This window comes from Coturnix japonica, chromosome 3, assembly GCF_001577835.2.
Source record: "Coturnix japonica isolate 7356 chromosome 3, Coturnix japonica 2.1, whole genome shotgun sequence".
Lineage (NCBI taxonomy): Eukaryota > Metazoa > Chordata > Aves > Galliformes > Phasianidae > Coturnix > Coturnix japonica.
In genome coordinates, this window is record NC_029518.1 from 28,411,839 (window position 1) to 28,428,853 (window position 17,015).

Genomic DNA, 17,015 nt, shown 5'->3' on the forward strand with positions numbered 1-17,015 from the left:
GCAGACCTGTTATAACAGTCCTCCCAATATAACGTGCTGGAATAAAGCAGAGGATAGTGCAGGAAAGAACAGCTCATGACAAGCAGAGTTGGTGAAAACATACGGCTTTATTTTTTAGGCTAGTTTTTAAACTTCAAGTTTTCTTTTTTTGTAGTTACTGGAAACTATTTAAAATTTTTTCTTCAAAATGCCTCTAAAGTCCAATATTCCATAATCTTATTTCACAATCCTATTCTCAGTCATACAAACAGATTAATAATTTACATTCATAAACTGGAACTAAACAGAAATAAAGAGATGCTTAATTTTGGTATCTATTTTTTTTCTTTTTGTGTACTTTTAAGAAAAGTCCACAAAACCAACTTGAGAGACCTCTAAATTTTAGCATCTTACCTCGTAATCAAGTTAATTCCTTTACTATCACATTCAATTTCAGTACCTAGAGCTTACTGCAATATGCCATAAATTATACAATACTTTTCGGAAGTTATATTTCTTAGTCTGGGGAGCTGCTCAGATGTATTATTATTTTCTTCTAACTCAGCCAGGACTGTATTCAGAAGAGTACTATATGTAACAAGCAGGCATATAAAATGCTATTTCTAATTTCTATCCGTATGTGTTACCTGCTGTTCAATGATATGACTAGTATTCCCAAAGGTAAAGGATTACCAGTCAAAATGCCGAAGGGTAAACCAATTTTCCCAGTGTGAGAAATTTCCAGATGGCTGCTGTACTCTGCATCAAAGAATCCTTGATAGCAGCCATGATGAAAAACACTAAAGATCGTTTAACATTGGACAAACACTGCTTTGCAGGAACAGCTCTTTTCACGCATAGAACAAGAAGTCAATTACAATTTCAGAGCATCATACCTTGGAAGTAGCCTGCTTTAGTTTTGCCTGTTCTACTAAAAGTTTGTATGACGATCCTTTGTTGCTTTGTATTTTCTCTTTTTCCATCTGTTCCACCAAAGCCTTCTGCTTTGCTTTTAATAAGTTAAGTTGCTAAAAGAAAATGTTAATAGGAAAAAAATGAAAATCTAAGCAATAAGATGTTAAAAGGATCCATATTTTCACATGATATCAAGCTGTAACCTGAGTTTTTTAAATGTGGTTGTATAAATAGCTTTAACTGAGACATCTTCAGGGGCTACCAGTCTCCAAACAAAGTTTAAAAATAAATAAATAAAAATCAGTATTTTTTAAAGCTGAAGACATTCATGCTTATAAATGGGTCATAAAAACCACACTGTTGTATTTAGAAATGAAAATTTCATATCTTAAGAATTACCCACTGTTATGTAACAGCTTGGGAGCTGCACCCTGATGCACTCAGATTTACATAGAAAGTAAATTTTACTTGTTACCCTATGTGGGTCAAAGAACTCAACAGAACATTCCAACGTTTGTTCTCCCAACAGATGCCATGCCCCATACTTTGAGACAAACGTCAAAGAAAATAGGCATCCTCTGCAGCTACAGAATTAGACTGCACGAAAGCAAAGCTGAATGAGTCCCAAGGCCAAAGCTGTTCGCTCAAGAAATAAAATACGCTATATATACAGTATCTTCCATGAAAATAGCCACTACCGTGTCAGAAGTCACCTGTTTATGATGAACAAGCTGTTTTCTGATCTTTCGAGAATACAATCTATCGAGGCTACTGTTGCCTTTAGTAGATCTACTCAAACTCTGAGTGTGCAGGCTATTATTTATAAAACTCCATTGGTTTCCTAATGGAAATAGAGAAATAGAACAAGTAGATATTAGTCACATTAAGTTTCACTTAACTCCAAAGAAAAACATTCACATGGCAAGGGTTAGCAACTAGAAATATTAAGGAAATGAGCAAAATACAGAACTCTTAGTGAAAGGTGATTCTGTGATTCTGTGAAAGGGTGATGGTAATATTTCTGCACAATTTTCAATTGCTTGTTCTTATTAATTTTAAACTAAATACAAATAACTGAAGAGCCTTGGTAAAAAAAGCCAAAAAGGAAAAGCTTTCCAACTTTCATTTTCAGAAAAGCAGTTCAAAGAAAACTGCTATTCCACTTAAAAATAAAACAGTAATAAAAAATGAATTTAAATGTACTCCGTGCATGTACAACAACAAATAATCAAACAGGCATGAAGCCATACTAGTGTATCTTTTCACAATGCAAACGTTGTCTCAACATGGTAGACTCTCAATTGACTGGTCTACGAGTTACAGGATAATATAATGACATTGTACAAAATAAAACTACATTTACTTTTATCACTTTAAAAAGTCATTTCTAAAAAAAATAAAAGGTAGTGAAGTAGACAACAGTACAAATAAAAATGAACACAATTCATTTATAAATCTCATTTTTCAAACAAATCAAAGATGTATTTTAAGTATATGAACAGCTCCAAAACAAATACCCGCAGAAATAAGCTTTGTTAAGTAATTAAATATCAGTATTGCACACCTGTCAAAAAACGTTCCCTCTCTTTTCCATTCAGAGGTTTCTTGGCTGTGGCTGCTTCATCTTCAACAGTAGCTACATAATCCAGTAGTCTGGATACCAGCATTACAACCCAGCTGATCATGGGAATATCTAACACTCCTTAAAAAGAAAGATTTGAGTGCCTTAATAGTTTGGAAACTGTAACAAAATAATTTTAAAAAATCACAATAGGAACTAAATGGCACACATCTCAGTAGTTTACAAGCATGTCTTTTGTTTCTCTTTTTTCTTTTTCTTTTTTCTTCCCCTGATGAGACAATAGTAACTAAGCACTTATACGCGTGACAAGAAATCAAATATTTGGTGTAGCACTCAGGCACAATAGCAAAGGTCCCATTTCTCTTAAGCTGACAAAGTCAGAAGTGAAAAGCTTCACCCTACTGTTTATGGTAGAAATTTAGTTGGATTTAAAAAAAGAGTCCAAAATTCTATGCTGAAGTTTCCTAAATATTAAACACAGAATGACAGCTGTTCTCATTAAAGCTCATAAGTCAGATGACTAATTCCAAAGCTTGAAATTCCTCTGTTACCAAGGGCTCTTACAAGGCCATTATAACTGTGCACTCACAAAGCTTCATTTTTACTCCTTTAAAATGTATTTTTCACATAGCCATTCAAGCCACGATCAGAAAAGCCAAGACTGAATTCAGACGAGATGAACCATGCTGGTGGCACTAATGGCTTGCTATCACCTATTTCAGTCTCACTCTAAATGCAATACAGGCAGAAATAAAATGTATCTTACAAACCATGCAAGAAAATCTTTGTATAAGTAAATAAACCTAAATCAACAGTTCTAAAATGAATTCATGAGTACACAATAAAAATCAGAAACCTTGCAATTAATGAACACTGGATTACTGTCACTATGCAAACTGCACTCTTTTATATATTATAAACTTATAAACTTAGCAGTACTACATGTTTCATACACAGTTTCATATCTGTGCACAGTGTTGAGCTGTATTTAGCCATGCTACACTTTTCAAGCAATGATACTGAATTAAGCTGTAGACAAATCAAATCATTATTCATTTCAGCTCAAACAAGAACACTAAGGCTTAAAAACACCATGTCCAAAATCACATCTCGTTGCTGGCAGCCAAAGCAATAGGATGAAGGCCTGAAATGGTCTGAAATCAGCCCATTTCAATTAGGCAGAGGAACAGGAGGCCTCTCCATCACCTCTGCAGGAACTGTATACTAAACTGCAAGGATAGAAATGAGTAGCACTGGCAACTGTTATGACTTGCAAAACAAAAAGGAAGGAATCTGCTGGAGAGTGAAGTATATAAATTTTCATATTTCTGTTTCTAGAAACATATTTCTTTGTCTTCTGCCTCTTAAAAAATCAGAATTTCCAGCTTTTCTCTCTCCCTCCAAGAATCTTTTGTTTATTCATTTTTTCCTTCTGCCTGAAATTTCACAAATCCACAATGCTCACCTCTTGCTTTCATTGCCTGTTGTTTTCCGACTCTTTCCCCACTAAGTTTTTACCCCTTTCACTCTTAGTTATGCGTGACCGTTCTCAAACAGCCATTTCTTCTGCCATACCTGAGGCTTCCATCACACATAATAGTGCCCTAGTACTTACCTGTACTGTCCAGGAGGAAGTAAGCTGGAAGACCAGCAAATAAAGCTCTGAAGTATCAGTTACTTCTCCTGCTTCCTAAAGTCCTCCGTGAGGACAACTAGTAAGGCAAGAGTTATGAAAGGAATTGGCAGCTGTGGGGAGAGTGCAAACAGAGGTAGAGGAGACGTAAGGCTGGGTTTCCCTCAGACTAGTTAGAGACTACAACAGGATATGGCCAAGATAAGGCCAAGAGAAAGTACATGGCAGACCAAGAAGAAGCAATAAATAGGACAGCCTGACACCAGCTTGAGGCTTGTTTATGACAGGAGACAAGGGAAAGAGTCTCAGCTGGTATTTACCAACTTTACAAGGCTAGGAATTTTCAGTAGCAAATCATCCGTAATGCTCTGCTACACGTACATAACCTATGAAGTAGCCAAGACTAGTCTTTAAAATCAAGCATTTGTTTCAGGCTTAGAATAGTCAAGAAAATGCTCAAAGATCAAGTTTAGAGAATAAAATTTCAGTAATTTTTAGGGTCAAGAAAATCCTTGTGGTTACAAAACAAAACAAAAACCCCAACATGCAGCTTCCAGAAACTAAAAGAACACATCTTCATGGCCATGTTTCATGTATAACGCTTGAAAGTTAAATGGGATCTTATGAGCAAAACCAGACACCTCCTCCCAAAAGGCTAAAATCCAAAGTAAATCACCGGAGTCATCAGAGCTCTGTAAACCTTGTGTATTCCTTCCACTTTCAGCTACGTTTTTAAAGGGCTTCCTAGATGCAAATAGATTTTGTTTGTGTTTACTGGGGGAAAACACCTCTTAGCACCTAAAGAACAAGAATTTTTTAGCACATTTTAAAAGACATCTGTGTTTCAGAAATATAATAAACAAAAGCAATTTCTTCTTTTAATACACCAAAAACTGTGAGCTAATCTTGTAAATTTTCAACATATAGCGAATATAAAAATATAGTTTCCCAAATAAGAGGGCTACCTTCAGTTCTTCTGTGCACAGGTAAATGTGGTTGCAGTGGTGACAGAAGGTTATCCAGGAGATTAAGCAAACTCTCTAAAACACCGCTGTTGCTAAGTGATCTTTGTCCAATGCAAGAAAGTAACATGAAGACCCTAAAAATAAAATAAAATATTTAAGACTTAATTTCCCTTCCAAGTTCCATCATATTATGAAACACCCCTTCTAGATCACTAGTCCCCTAAGCTTTTATATGAGATACCAGCAGATTGCTAGAGAAAGCAACACTGGCTCAGCAAGTAGACTAGATTTCAAGATATTCTGTCAAAAAAGGATAATGCAGTATTTTAGATTACACATTTTCTATTTCACCCTCAAGAGGTCAGTAGTTACATGCAGAGCATCCTACTCTGTCTGCCTTCCAAAACAAGACTTCATCTGTTTTATTTCTTATACCATGTGATATACTGAGTAGCAGGAATTAATGATTAAAATCCATATATTATTATACCCTTAAATTAATCAATTTATAAGAAGTATGATAATCTAAATGACCAAAGGCAAAAAGCTATAGAACAGCAAATAAGTTAGATTAAAATAACACAAGAACCAACACATTTAACATTTGTTATTCAGCTCTACACTTGTTTGCTCTTATTTCAGAGAAGACTTATGTATTAAATGCAAACTGTGCTTTTCTGTCTCATTCATAATGCCAAAAATTAGAAGAGCAGCCATGTGACAAAGGTGTATTAAAGCCTGATAAAGTAGAAGGCAATTCATAACACTGGAAATAACCCAGATACGTGAAGAACGCTGACGTTCTTGGACTATCTTCCAAGTAAAGAAAAACAGCAGGTTATTGTGGTATAAGCACCAAACATGCAAAAAAACTCTAAAAACCAACATTCATCATTTGCAGTGCTTTCAGAACTATTTTTTTGTGCCAGTGGAACAGACAGATGTACATTATTTGGTCACATCTTTGTAAACTGATATGTTTAGTTACAAACTGTGGAATTATATAGATGTGATCCACAGATCATGTATATATATATGCATATATATATATATATATATATATATACACATGTATATAGACTTAGACCTTACCTGTCTTGTGGGAATATGAGAAGTTGCTCAGAATTATATAATTCCTGCAGTACATTTGAGAGAAACTGACCCCACCACCTTTCTCCTCCACACAGCTGAACAAGCAGAAGACCGGTATGCAAGCGTATTTTTGGAGTCCCACTGATACACAGGTGTTTAAACAATTCTTCACAAGCTTGAGCATGAAAAGTACTTTGTAGAACCACAGGAACAGAATGTCCTTTTAAGAAAAGAGAATAAGCAATCATGTTTAAGGGCAGCATATGATACTATTACAGCCAGTATGGCCTGATGACAGGAAGAAAAAGCTCCTAAGAAGTTTCTAAAATAATGACGAGGATATTAATTGTGGTGGGAAAGGAAAGCAGGAGAGGGCAGTGTCTAGGGAAATGATAACTTACAGGAAAACCCTAAAGACCAGGCCATTTGGTGAAATCCAAATCATGAAGCAGAATCAAACTGCCACAATTAAGAGCCAACCAGCACAGAGAGAGCTGCAAGACAGATAGGCCTGTCTATTTAGAGAACAATGTTCCATATTTACTAGTGGCTTTTTGTTGTTGTTGGGTTTGCCTGAGAATTTTTTTGTTGTTTGTTTGCTTGTTTTGATTCTCCAATGACTACTTCAATGTTAAGCTTAGGAAAAAAAATGCTTACTCGGTTCTAAAAATCAGTAACTAAGTATAGCCTTTATGTTTTTATTCTTCCCCCATAGAAATAATCTTTGCTTTCTCACTCCACTTCTAACTGTTTAATCCAGCTCCATGATCCTTTGTTAAACTGATAAAATCAACATCACTTCTCTGCCTGGACGATCTTCAGTTACTTAAACAAATTGAAATAGTCTCCAGGAGACTCAGAGGGGTATCTGAATGAAGGAAAATGCAACTGGGATTAGGGAAAAGGTGGAAGGACTTTAACATATCCTCTTAAATCCTTTTTGGAAGCAGGAAGTGGTTAGGTCAGCTTGGTGCAATTGGTCAATCCGTACGCTGTACGTTTCTCAATATTAAACCCATAGTAAAACTATCAGAATATAATTTCAAAGCTTAATAAGGGGAATATACAGATCAAGAAAATGAAAAACTTGCAAACTGCTTCCACAAACCTGACAAAAACACTGAAACCTGAAAAAATACTCACCATTGGAAGAATGAAGCAAACTAAGCAAAGTATCCAGCAAATATCTAATGATAGTGCGCAACTGTTCTGTTGATGACATCTGAATCAATTCTTTTGGATCTGATTGCTCCTTCAGGGTTTTCCTGCTTGCACCTAAAGCTACTTTGAGCCTCTGAACAGCATGGTGAGCCAAATTGAGTTGAAGCTGTAGCTGAATGCAGTCCTGGTAAGCAGAAAATACTCTGCTATCTTCTTCCACTGCCTTGTCTGGCTTTCGTAAAAAGTACTGGGCGTTGTTAGCACTATTGAGTGGTGGTAGGTCAATACTCTGCAGAAGGATTTCTAGCCGATGACAGGCCAAATTATACCTAGAAGGAAACATTACAGCACAACTCAATAAACATTAGTGAGAGGCAATACATCTGGCAATCATCTTGCCAAAAGGGGACTTGCAGTTCATTCTGAATGCATTGTTAAAAGAGATATTAAAAAAATAAACACACTACAATCTATGTTAATAGTATAGACATACTCAATGTAACAACTCTAAAGCAAAGAAAAGAGGTTTATTTTGTTTGTTTGTTTTTAATCTGAAGAATAGCACAAGAAGAAAAAAGACACAGTAGGATTATTGCAGTGCTAGAAGTTAAAATAACTAGTAAATGTGCATATTTTTTTCTAACCTGCATTGTATGTCCTCTTGCAATGCAACCATCATTGCTAAATGTTGGTCAATTTCTGGCTGATTTGCAGCTTCGCCTTCTCCTCTGAGGGGATCATGCATTAATTTCAGCTCATTTTCAAAGGGCAAGATATAGGTATGACCATAATAAAATCCTAATGGAATTTTTGCTCTGGCGTTTGTACTACCATATCGACCAATAACAGTGATCTGGAAGAGAAAACAACACTACTGTAGTACAATTCTATCAAAACAGGCAAAATAAATCCAAAGAACTCATAAAAAAGTATAGAGTCAACTAAAGTTAGATCTGAAGACTTATAGGAAGCTCACATTCTAATGATGATCAAGAGTTTAAAAGAGACAGGATTCAGCACATTCCCTCTCACCTTCATAAATCTGCAAACTGGTGGTGGCAACAGGTCATGTAAAATCAATGAGTGTGTGCTAATATCAGTAGCCACTACCAATCGCCTTCCATCCACTTCTTCTCCCAAAGTCCAGATATCAATTGACAAAGAGGCCAAATCTCCGCAAGTGGGTATCAATACATCTGTCAGCAATATAGGCCTTCCAAAATCTAAGGTCACAAATCTTCTTGCTCCTATGGGAAAAGCACAGGATTGCCTAGATAGAATACCAGTGCATGCTAGTCAGTGAAGAGATGTTACTCCTCAAACAACAAATCTTTTTTCTATATTGTTCAAAACGGTGTATATTTGAGGTTCAACATAACGGCACAGACTCAAAATCTCTCAACCTAGCATGTATTCACTAAAAGAAAACTGGGGGTTCAACTTCATATATGCTGTTACACCTTTTATGCATTACTTCAAAACTGATGCTCTTTCCAATGACCCAACATACATTATCCCCTCTGTGGATCTCCCAAGGATTCTTCGACTTGGAAAACATCACTGGCCTAAACTTCCAGATAAAATGGAAACGCAAACACAACTTTGTTTCCTTTAGAAAGACAAGTAAGACTGCAGCTAAGCAACTGATGGAAGACCCTAAAAAATATTTAACTTGTTAGAAAACATTTATTAGAAAGAACATCATTAATAGAATTTTGGTTTTACCTGAGTGCATTCGCTCTATAATAATTGATTGATGAGGTGGAGGTTGAAGGAAATGTGAAGCATGAGATATAGCAAGAGCAAGACCAGATCCGAGTGGATTCTGAGGAAGAGGAAAACAACATTAGAATTAAATCATTAGTGTGAGCATTTGTAATAAACTACACATTACAAGAAACTCTAAGAAAACCTCTTACAACTTAAAGACGTCCAGACACCGGCACTCCATTTATATTTGAGCATGCAGCAGCAAAATATATTAACTACTAGGTTCTAATGATTAATAACTCTTATAATGTTAAACTAGCTTCAAATTAAAGAAATCGTTTGAGGTATGTAACCGTAATTTACTTTCATAAAGTCTTTTTTTTTATACAATCTAAACTCGGTGATAATTTTCACATCTCACTCAAATAAACTAGTACCTACTAGCACTCAAGTACAAATTATACCCTGATATGACTAACATCATTTCATTTCTGTAAAAAGAAAATAATTACCGTTCTAGACTTGCTTGCATTTTTGTTATGTGCAGCAAGGTTAACTGTTGGAGGATCAATGACTGAACCAGGGAAAAGCTGAGCAAGCTCTGCACTGATAACAGCAGAAACTGCCTCATTAGGTGGAGTCAAAGGAGGAGTCATGAACAGAGGAGTTGTTTTCGGTGTGGGTGGAATTACATCTGAAGGATGAATGAAGAACCCTGGGGCTGCTACGGGATTAGAAGGCACAGAGTTGTGAACAGGACCAACTGCTGATGCTGCTGCTGCAGCTGCTGCTGTTGTCTGATGTAATTTTGCTTCCAGCTTTGCTTTCTGCGGGGCAAATTAAAGCAACATATGTAGATGACTGCTTATGAACACAGGCATAGTACTGAGCAACAAGCTTAGCTTTCAGTATAAGCTAGACTTAAGAAATTCACAACTGCCACATAAGAATGCGAACTATCTACTATAAGATGAAAAAAGAAACTGTACTCAGTTTGACCTCCCTTACTGAAGAACATGAGCAAATAAGTAGCTAAGTTGAGTGATCAAGAAAAGTAATTTTAAAAAAGCCCAATACTAAACAACAGAGCAGAGTCAACACAGTGTCAACACAAACTGCATTCTGAGAATGGCTTTATCGCTGGTACTACCCCACATCTACAACAGTGCTTTTCATTTCAGTGAGCTTTCTTAATTCCACAGATTGATATTCCTATGTATTAATATTAAGTTTTGATAATAAATTCCCCACTCTGTAAATACAGAAAAAAAGAAGTCTGAAGACCAAAACAGCATGTAGAAACTCAGTATTTTGCTTAATGAGAGGAAATCCTCGGTCCAGAGCTGTTCCTTCCTCAAATGCACTACGAGAAAAAAAAAAAAAAAAAAAAGGAAAAAAGAAAAAAAAGAATATTGACCAGCTCTGCAATCACTTTCCTCAGCTTTTGAAGTTTAGAGACAGCATTAAAAAATATCCAAATAGCCTCCAACCTGTTGCTGAAGCTTCAAAAGCTGCTGCTGTTTCTCTTGCAGCACCTGGAGCTGTTGCTCGGCTGAGGCCATTGCATGAGAGAGAGACTGCAAAGCTACCTGGGCTGCTGAACTCAGTGCTGTCGAGGCTTCCCCAACTGTTCCAGATGAGAGACCACCAACTGCTGGGGTAACCCCAAAAGTACTCACTGGCATGGAACAAACAACAAACAAACAAAACCAAAATCATGTATGTAGAACAGAAATGATAATAAACATCTTAATCATTACTAAGAGCAATGTAAAAACAAAGTAAGCTTTTTTTAATTGACTTCTTACAAAGTAACATGATACTGAATTGCAAAGTATATGCAAGCAGGCTGTGCACAGTGTACATGAAACATTTTCATTATGGAAGATCCTCCTAAGGCCTTTGAATGCTTTTGCCACATCAGGCTGCAAGGCACACTTGCAAATTGTTACGTTACACTCACGTGCAGAAACAAATTCATTCCAATTAATAAATATGAAATACAGTTTGCTAAACTCTAACAATAAACTGATGTAGTTATTTAAACAAAAAAACAAAACAACAACCACATTTAAAAACTGGAATCAATTTGTGAAACAGCTGCTCATTAAGTCCAAATAAAAGATTTCATACTGTAGAATTATGGTAAGTAGAAAAAATGAAAAATTGTATATACCAGTAAACGTACTTGCATCGTCCCTTTCTATTCTAGTTCCATCACTTGTTGAAACACACGTAAAGTGCAGAGGTTCAACTTCCAGAAGCCCAGTAAGAGATGTAAAACTTCCTTCAGCAGCTGCACAGCTACTTATTTTCCCATTTCCTGAAAGAGAAAGAAGTATTTACTCCATTATCTAATAATCTCTTGACAACAACACTGCAAGTACCAATGAGTTGAAAGGAACAGCTGAATTTAACAATTTTAGTATTTTATAGCTTCGTGTTATGGATCAAACACCTTAACTCTATCATGTCTGCAATATATATAGATGGGAGTATATTTTAAATGGATAATGCTGCCAAATCTGAACAGATCATCTTAACTGAAAATACCAAATGCAAAAATATCATGTGCAAAAGCATAATGCAGAATTTAACTTCCTTAATTCCAGAAAAATTATATGCAGGTGTTTTATTCTTTCTTATCATAACAGAAAGCAGCAGAAATACATTTGATGTACCCAGAAAGAAGGACAAGAAAATAGCAGACTGACAGAGATCATACAACAAATATGTATAAAATCAAGGCTTTTATTCAACATATTATCATTATATGGTGTAGTATTGAAGGAGGATTGGAAAGATGGTGTACAAAAGCAACCAAGAAAAGGAAACTAGGCACTATGATTGATGAAATATGTTTCCTATGAGAACAGTTTCCTGAGAGGTAAGTATGTTCTTCTCAGGACGTTCCAAGGCCTAACATTTCCCCTTATGAAATTACCTGAGATGATAGCAACTAGAATATTTAAGGCATTTTTCAGCATCTCTGAAGCAAAAACAAAAATCTCATGAGATCTGTAATAATTAATTAATGGGAATCAGCTGGCAGCTTCCTGAGTTTTGAGCAATCCATTTATTTTTCTCTGCCTTGGAGACTGCTCCAAGACTGACTGAATGAATAATGAACAGATACCTCAGACAAGCTGCTAAATTGAAGTGGCAAATGATTTCCTTGATGACTCTGACACAGTGAATAGTGTCAGCCTCTATGCTTAATATCTAGCCTTCTCCTTGCTCCTTTATATGATAAGAAAAAGACTTTAATCTTTCCTTAAGGCTCAGAGGAATTTGTTGGAGACCTCATGAAACAAGAGAATCTCTTGAACTTCACTGTGTACGACTACAAAACATATGGACAGTATAAAACCCCACCTTACCTAAAAAATCAGCACAGTAAAGAGAATTAACAATTTTTCTGTAATAGATTATTGTTAAACATATGTACCTGACAGAACATCAGACAGATCAATTTCATCTGACTGAACACCAATGCTGCTGTTGTACACATTTTTACAAGAGGAGCCACTTATTTCCAAATCAAAGAGAACTGGATCAAAAGGTGAACTATATAATCCATATCTGTAAACAGAGTGAGACAAATAGCAGTATTCAAACAATAAGAGTTAACACAAATTTATTTAGAGAAAAAGGGCAAATATAACAAATTTTGCCTGTATTATTTCAAACTACTTTCTTCAATCAACTGATATATCTCAAAAATTACCATTTGCTACTATTTCACAAAAATCATTTAAGAGACATATTCAAACAGCATATCTTGCTAATTGATGAACCGTTGCTATGTAGTTTTGGAAATTTAACACTGCCCTGGAAATATGACATATAGTCACACTCAGATATGAAAACTGTAAACCTGAAACAATTAGAGCAATATTCATGTCTGCACACAGTGAATTAAACATTTACCTCAAGTCAATTAATTAAAAAATAGAAACTTGGCCAAATTATTAACCAAGACTAGAAAAGCAGAATGGAAAAGCTGTATAACAGCAGAATGCTCCCATCATCATAATATGGCCTTGGAAACTGCTGCAAAAAAGAATCACCAGAAATCTCCTTTAAATACAGCACGTAAACCCAAAGTTAACACAGACAATTGGTTCAACATCTAAAAGATGCAAAATTATAGCCAGGAACCATACTGCTGTGTAATTTAGAATAAGAACGCGTATTACCAGTGAATTACTCCAATGTTTATACTTAGAATGTGACATTCAGTAACAATTCTTAAAATATACAGTCAGCTCGAAGTCTACAACTTTATGAGGTATTAAGCAGAACAAAAACTATTAAGTATTTTGTATTCCCTCCCATACTCGAAAGAGATGATGCTTTGTTAATCCTTACACTAAATAACTTAAATACTATTTAAGGATGGCACAACTTCAGACATCACTTAAACACTTGCTGACCTGAAGCGTGCTGTAAATTGCAGGACAGTAATTTAATTCACCTTTACCTTTGCAACAATTTCTCAGAGCTACATGATACTAAACCTTGCTCAAATACTGCAAAATGGATTTTATTTTTAAACAGCCAACAATTTTCAGAACACTTGAGGGTAGCATCAGAAAGTTTGCATTTTTGTCTTTTAAGTTTACAACAACTGCTGCCCTTAGTACCTTGTCTGTAGTAATGCTTCCATAGGTGTCAGGCGATCCTGCAGTTGTCGGGACACAGCAGTTAACAGTGATGCACAAGCTGTACTACATCCTGCCAAATCTTCATCCTTTACATAATTCAGCAATACAAAATACCAATACACTGATCCTGCATTAAAAATATAAAATAAAATTAATTCCAAATGAAATATCATGTGAATATTTCACTCAGAAAGGCTATTCTATTCATATAATCAATGTAAGTGATAAATCATGACACACATATGAACAGCCCAAGTGGGAAGAAACCTCAAGGATCACTGATTTCCAACCCTCTCACCACAGGAGAATTGCCAATTTCTAGGTCAAGTACTAGATCAGGCTGCCCAAAGCCCCAACCAACCTGGCCTTGAACAGCTCCAGGGACAGGGCACTCAACCTCTCTGGACAACCTGTTCCAGCACCTCACCACACTCAGTTAAAAACTTGCCCCTGACATTTAATTTAAACTAAAAGAGAGAAGATCTAGAACTACTACCTACTGTCCAATTAGTATCTACTCATGCAAGAGGTTGATTTCTCTCCTGTTTACAATCTCCCTTTCTTTAAATACTAGAAAGCTTTAATGAGGCCTCCCCTCACCCTTCTCTTCTCCAGACTGAACACGCCCAGCTACTTTAGTCTGTCTTCCCAGGATAGGTGCTCCAGCCCTCTGGTTTACTTTGCGGCCCTCCAATAAATGAACTCATGAATTACAGAATACAAACTTGGAAATATTCTTCTCTCCTCATCTACCAATTTTTTGGGGGTGTCTTTTTTTTGAGGGGCAGAGGGAGTGAGCAAGAGGAGTAACTTTAGCGTAGAATCATTCTGTAATCATGCTTCCACAAATACTTCTCACTGGCTAGTTCACAATGAAATAAACTAAGGGTCCAGAGAGAAAATTTTGCGCATACTTCTTTCATTACTTCTGCACTCTGCTTTCACTAAACACAATCAAAATGCTCTTCCCACTTCAAAATGTGAAGTTAAAGGCTCTAATTCCTCCAGAGTCAACTCTCATTCCAGATTCAGCTCTTTCTTTTTATCTTGTTTTTGGCTGCTGCCTCTATCCTGTATTTGCTGCAGGTACTTCTCCATACAGATAATTTTGGAAGCACAGCGCACTTGTTCTGCGTGAAAACAGAATTCTTAGCTCTCTCCTTTCCTCTTCCCTCCCCTGTGCATTCAATATCCTCTGCAGCAGTCTGTTACATGTTTTAACCATGTTAACACTTATTATTATGAGGTCTCCTAAAAACTTTATTGCCTCAGCATTATAAGGAAGGCAATTTGCTTAAATTTCTACCATCCATCACTGGACCAGACCACACCAAGAAGCAGTCAGTACTAACAATTATGGAATTCCTATTCTACAAGACAGTGCAACAAAACATGACAAACAAAGGTACTGTGTTTTTGCATGACAATAAACATTGTATACATACCACCTGTTGCAGCAGCAGGTAGAAGAGGCATATTGTCAAGTAAAGCTTTTAGGAGAACTGATCCAAAACCCTGCTGACTTGGGTCACACCTGCCATTGCTACAAAGAAACACACAGCCAGACACTTTAATGTTTAACAAAGTAAAAAGGAAACATGAGATCTCCTCCAGAAGATGAAGTAAAAAGCTGGATGTCCTCCACAGTCAACCCCTAACATATTTTTCCTTAACAGAAGTTCTAGATCAACTTGTCTATAAATTTACACAATAAACAATCCCTATATATGCATTTCAGATTGCATGTAGAACACCCAAATACACCTTTACAAAAGGCATCTGCACCTCAAATAAAACTGCACTCACCTGATGCAAAGTGCAAGAAACCGCGCACATTTGTGAGCTATGCTCCGCCCAGCTTCAAAGAAACAAACACGTATTATATCAGAGACACATCGGCGTGTTTTGGAAAGCAAGCTGTCGCTTCCTTCCTTTGAGCTGCAAAAACAAGACGCATGCCTTAGATAATCGTGTAAAATTGCTCTAATAGAGATGATATTGACAAACAGCTACACTAGTTTACAGACACAAATTCTCTCTCACCTGCCAGGTCCATTTGAATACACTCCTGCTAGCCAACAAAGAGTGTCTAGCACAAGGCTCTGAGCATGTTCGGTGGTCAGATCATCATCTGTCTTTTTGCAAAGAGTAGTGAGCAGTTTCTCATGGAACTCTGAAAACTGCAACATGGCACACCGCTGAACTCTGGGGAATAGGGGAGATAAAAAAAAAAACAACAATTATTCAGTGCGGTCATTCTCCTATTCTCCTTCTAGTTTTGTAACCTGTCTTAAGATGCCTAGGTGACAGTTAAAGCAGAACATGCGTATATGACATCTTCCCTATATGTTTAGACGATAAGGGATATGGTTTAGTAGGAAATATTGGTGATCTGTGAATGACTGGACTAGATGATTTTGGACATTCTTCCCAAACTTGGTGATTCTATGATTCCTGATACTTCCATTTTCTGCTCAATTGCTGTACATTTAATAAACTTTATTTCCCCCCCCCACATTTACTCATTTATTAAGTTGTAAATTTAAGCACACTTTGATTGTCTACAACATTATTTCACAACTACATGCATGTATCAACTTCCAGCGCATTAAAGAACCTGATGCTAATTTATTCAGGATCCCCTCTTACTTTGTAGTTCCAACAAAAGCCATCACCAGAGGCTTTCTGGAAAACCAAAAACAATTTTCTGCTGGAAGATTAGTAATATCAACAAGCTTACAAGTCCATGATCACTTCGAACCATTTTCAGAGCCATTCTTTATTACCATATGCCTGTCCTTATGTTCTGAAGCATTTCACAGCATGAAGCTTCACTTCCACTAGAAATTTATTTCTTTCATCCTGGAGGACTCCTGAAATTCTTTGGTGAACAAAAACCAGTCCTAAACAATACTACCGTTTTCTTGTCCGTTTGATCTGTAGCCTATTATACAATTAATTACATTTTATATTGGTCTTCTAAAACATCACTCATGCTAGAAATTCACATGCTTTAGATTTCTTTGTATCTTTGACTATAAACACCAATACAGACAATTCATTCTTTGTTCTGAATGCTTTGTCTTTATCTGATCAACTGACCCTACAGCCCAAGTGACAAGATTTCTGCTCTTGATACTTAAAGTAAAATTATGACTATTACTTAATTTTGCTACTCATTCTTCAAATACGTTTTGTTTTTGCTTATTTTAATGAAAACACACACCCTGTTTGAGTGCTATTATGTACCGTTCCCTTTACAAGTAGGCCAAATAATCACTTAGAACATAGCTACATACATTAAGGATTAT

General features: G+C 36.2%; 1 protein-coding gene across 8 annotated transcripts in view; it reads right to left on the bottom strand.

Moving 5' to 3' along the window:
* The window catches only part of BIRC6 (baculoviral IAP repeat containing 6), a 151,134-nt gene that overhangs the window by 93,234 nt on the left and 40,885 nt on the right, over window positions 1-17,015 (bottom strand). For 2 of the 8 annotated variants that reach the window (XM_015857675.2, XM_015857672.2), the window contains exons 18-34: window positions 15,748-15,909; window positions 15,511-15,642; window positions 15,150-15,247; window positions 13,684-13,831; window positions 12,486-12,619; window positions 11,214-11,360; window positions 10,528-10,715; window positions 9,550-9,864; window positions 9,053-9,152; window positions 8,360-8,574; window positions 7,972-8,180; window positions 7,310-7,656; window positions 6,167-6,386; window positions 5,075-5,208; window positions 2,459-2,596; window positions 1,593-1,735; window positions 876-1,007 (exon numbers count right to left, since the gene is read on the bottom strand). In XM_015857675.2, coding sequence (XP_015713161.1) covers window positions 876-1,007; window positions 1,593-1,735; window positions 2,459-2,596; window positions 5,075-5,208; window positions 6,167-6,386; window positions 7,310-7,656; window positions 7,972-8,180; window positions 8,360-8,574; window positions 9,053-9,152; window positions 9,550-9,864; window positions 10,528-10,715; window positions 11,214-11,360; window positions 12,486-12,619; window positions 13,684-13,831; window positions 15,150-15,247; window positions 15,511-15,642; window positions 15,748-15,909 — 2,962 coding nt within the window. The remainder of the gene's footprint in view (window positions 1-875; window positions 1,008-1,592; window positions 1,736-2,458; window positions 2,597-5,074; window positions 5,209-6,166; window positions 6,387-7,309; window positions 7,657-7,971; window positions 8,181-8,359; window positions 8,575-9,052; window positions 9,153-9,549; window positions 9,865-10,527; window positions 10,716-11,213; window positions 11,361-12,485; window positions 12,620-13,683; window positions 13,832-15,149; window positions 15,248-15,510; window positions 15,643-15,747; window positions 15,910-17,015) is intronic. The other 6 variants (XM_015857677.2, XM_015857679.2, XM_015857673.2 and 3 more) reach the window with 6 other exon arrangements.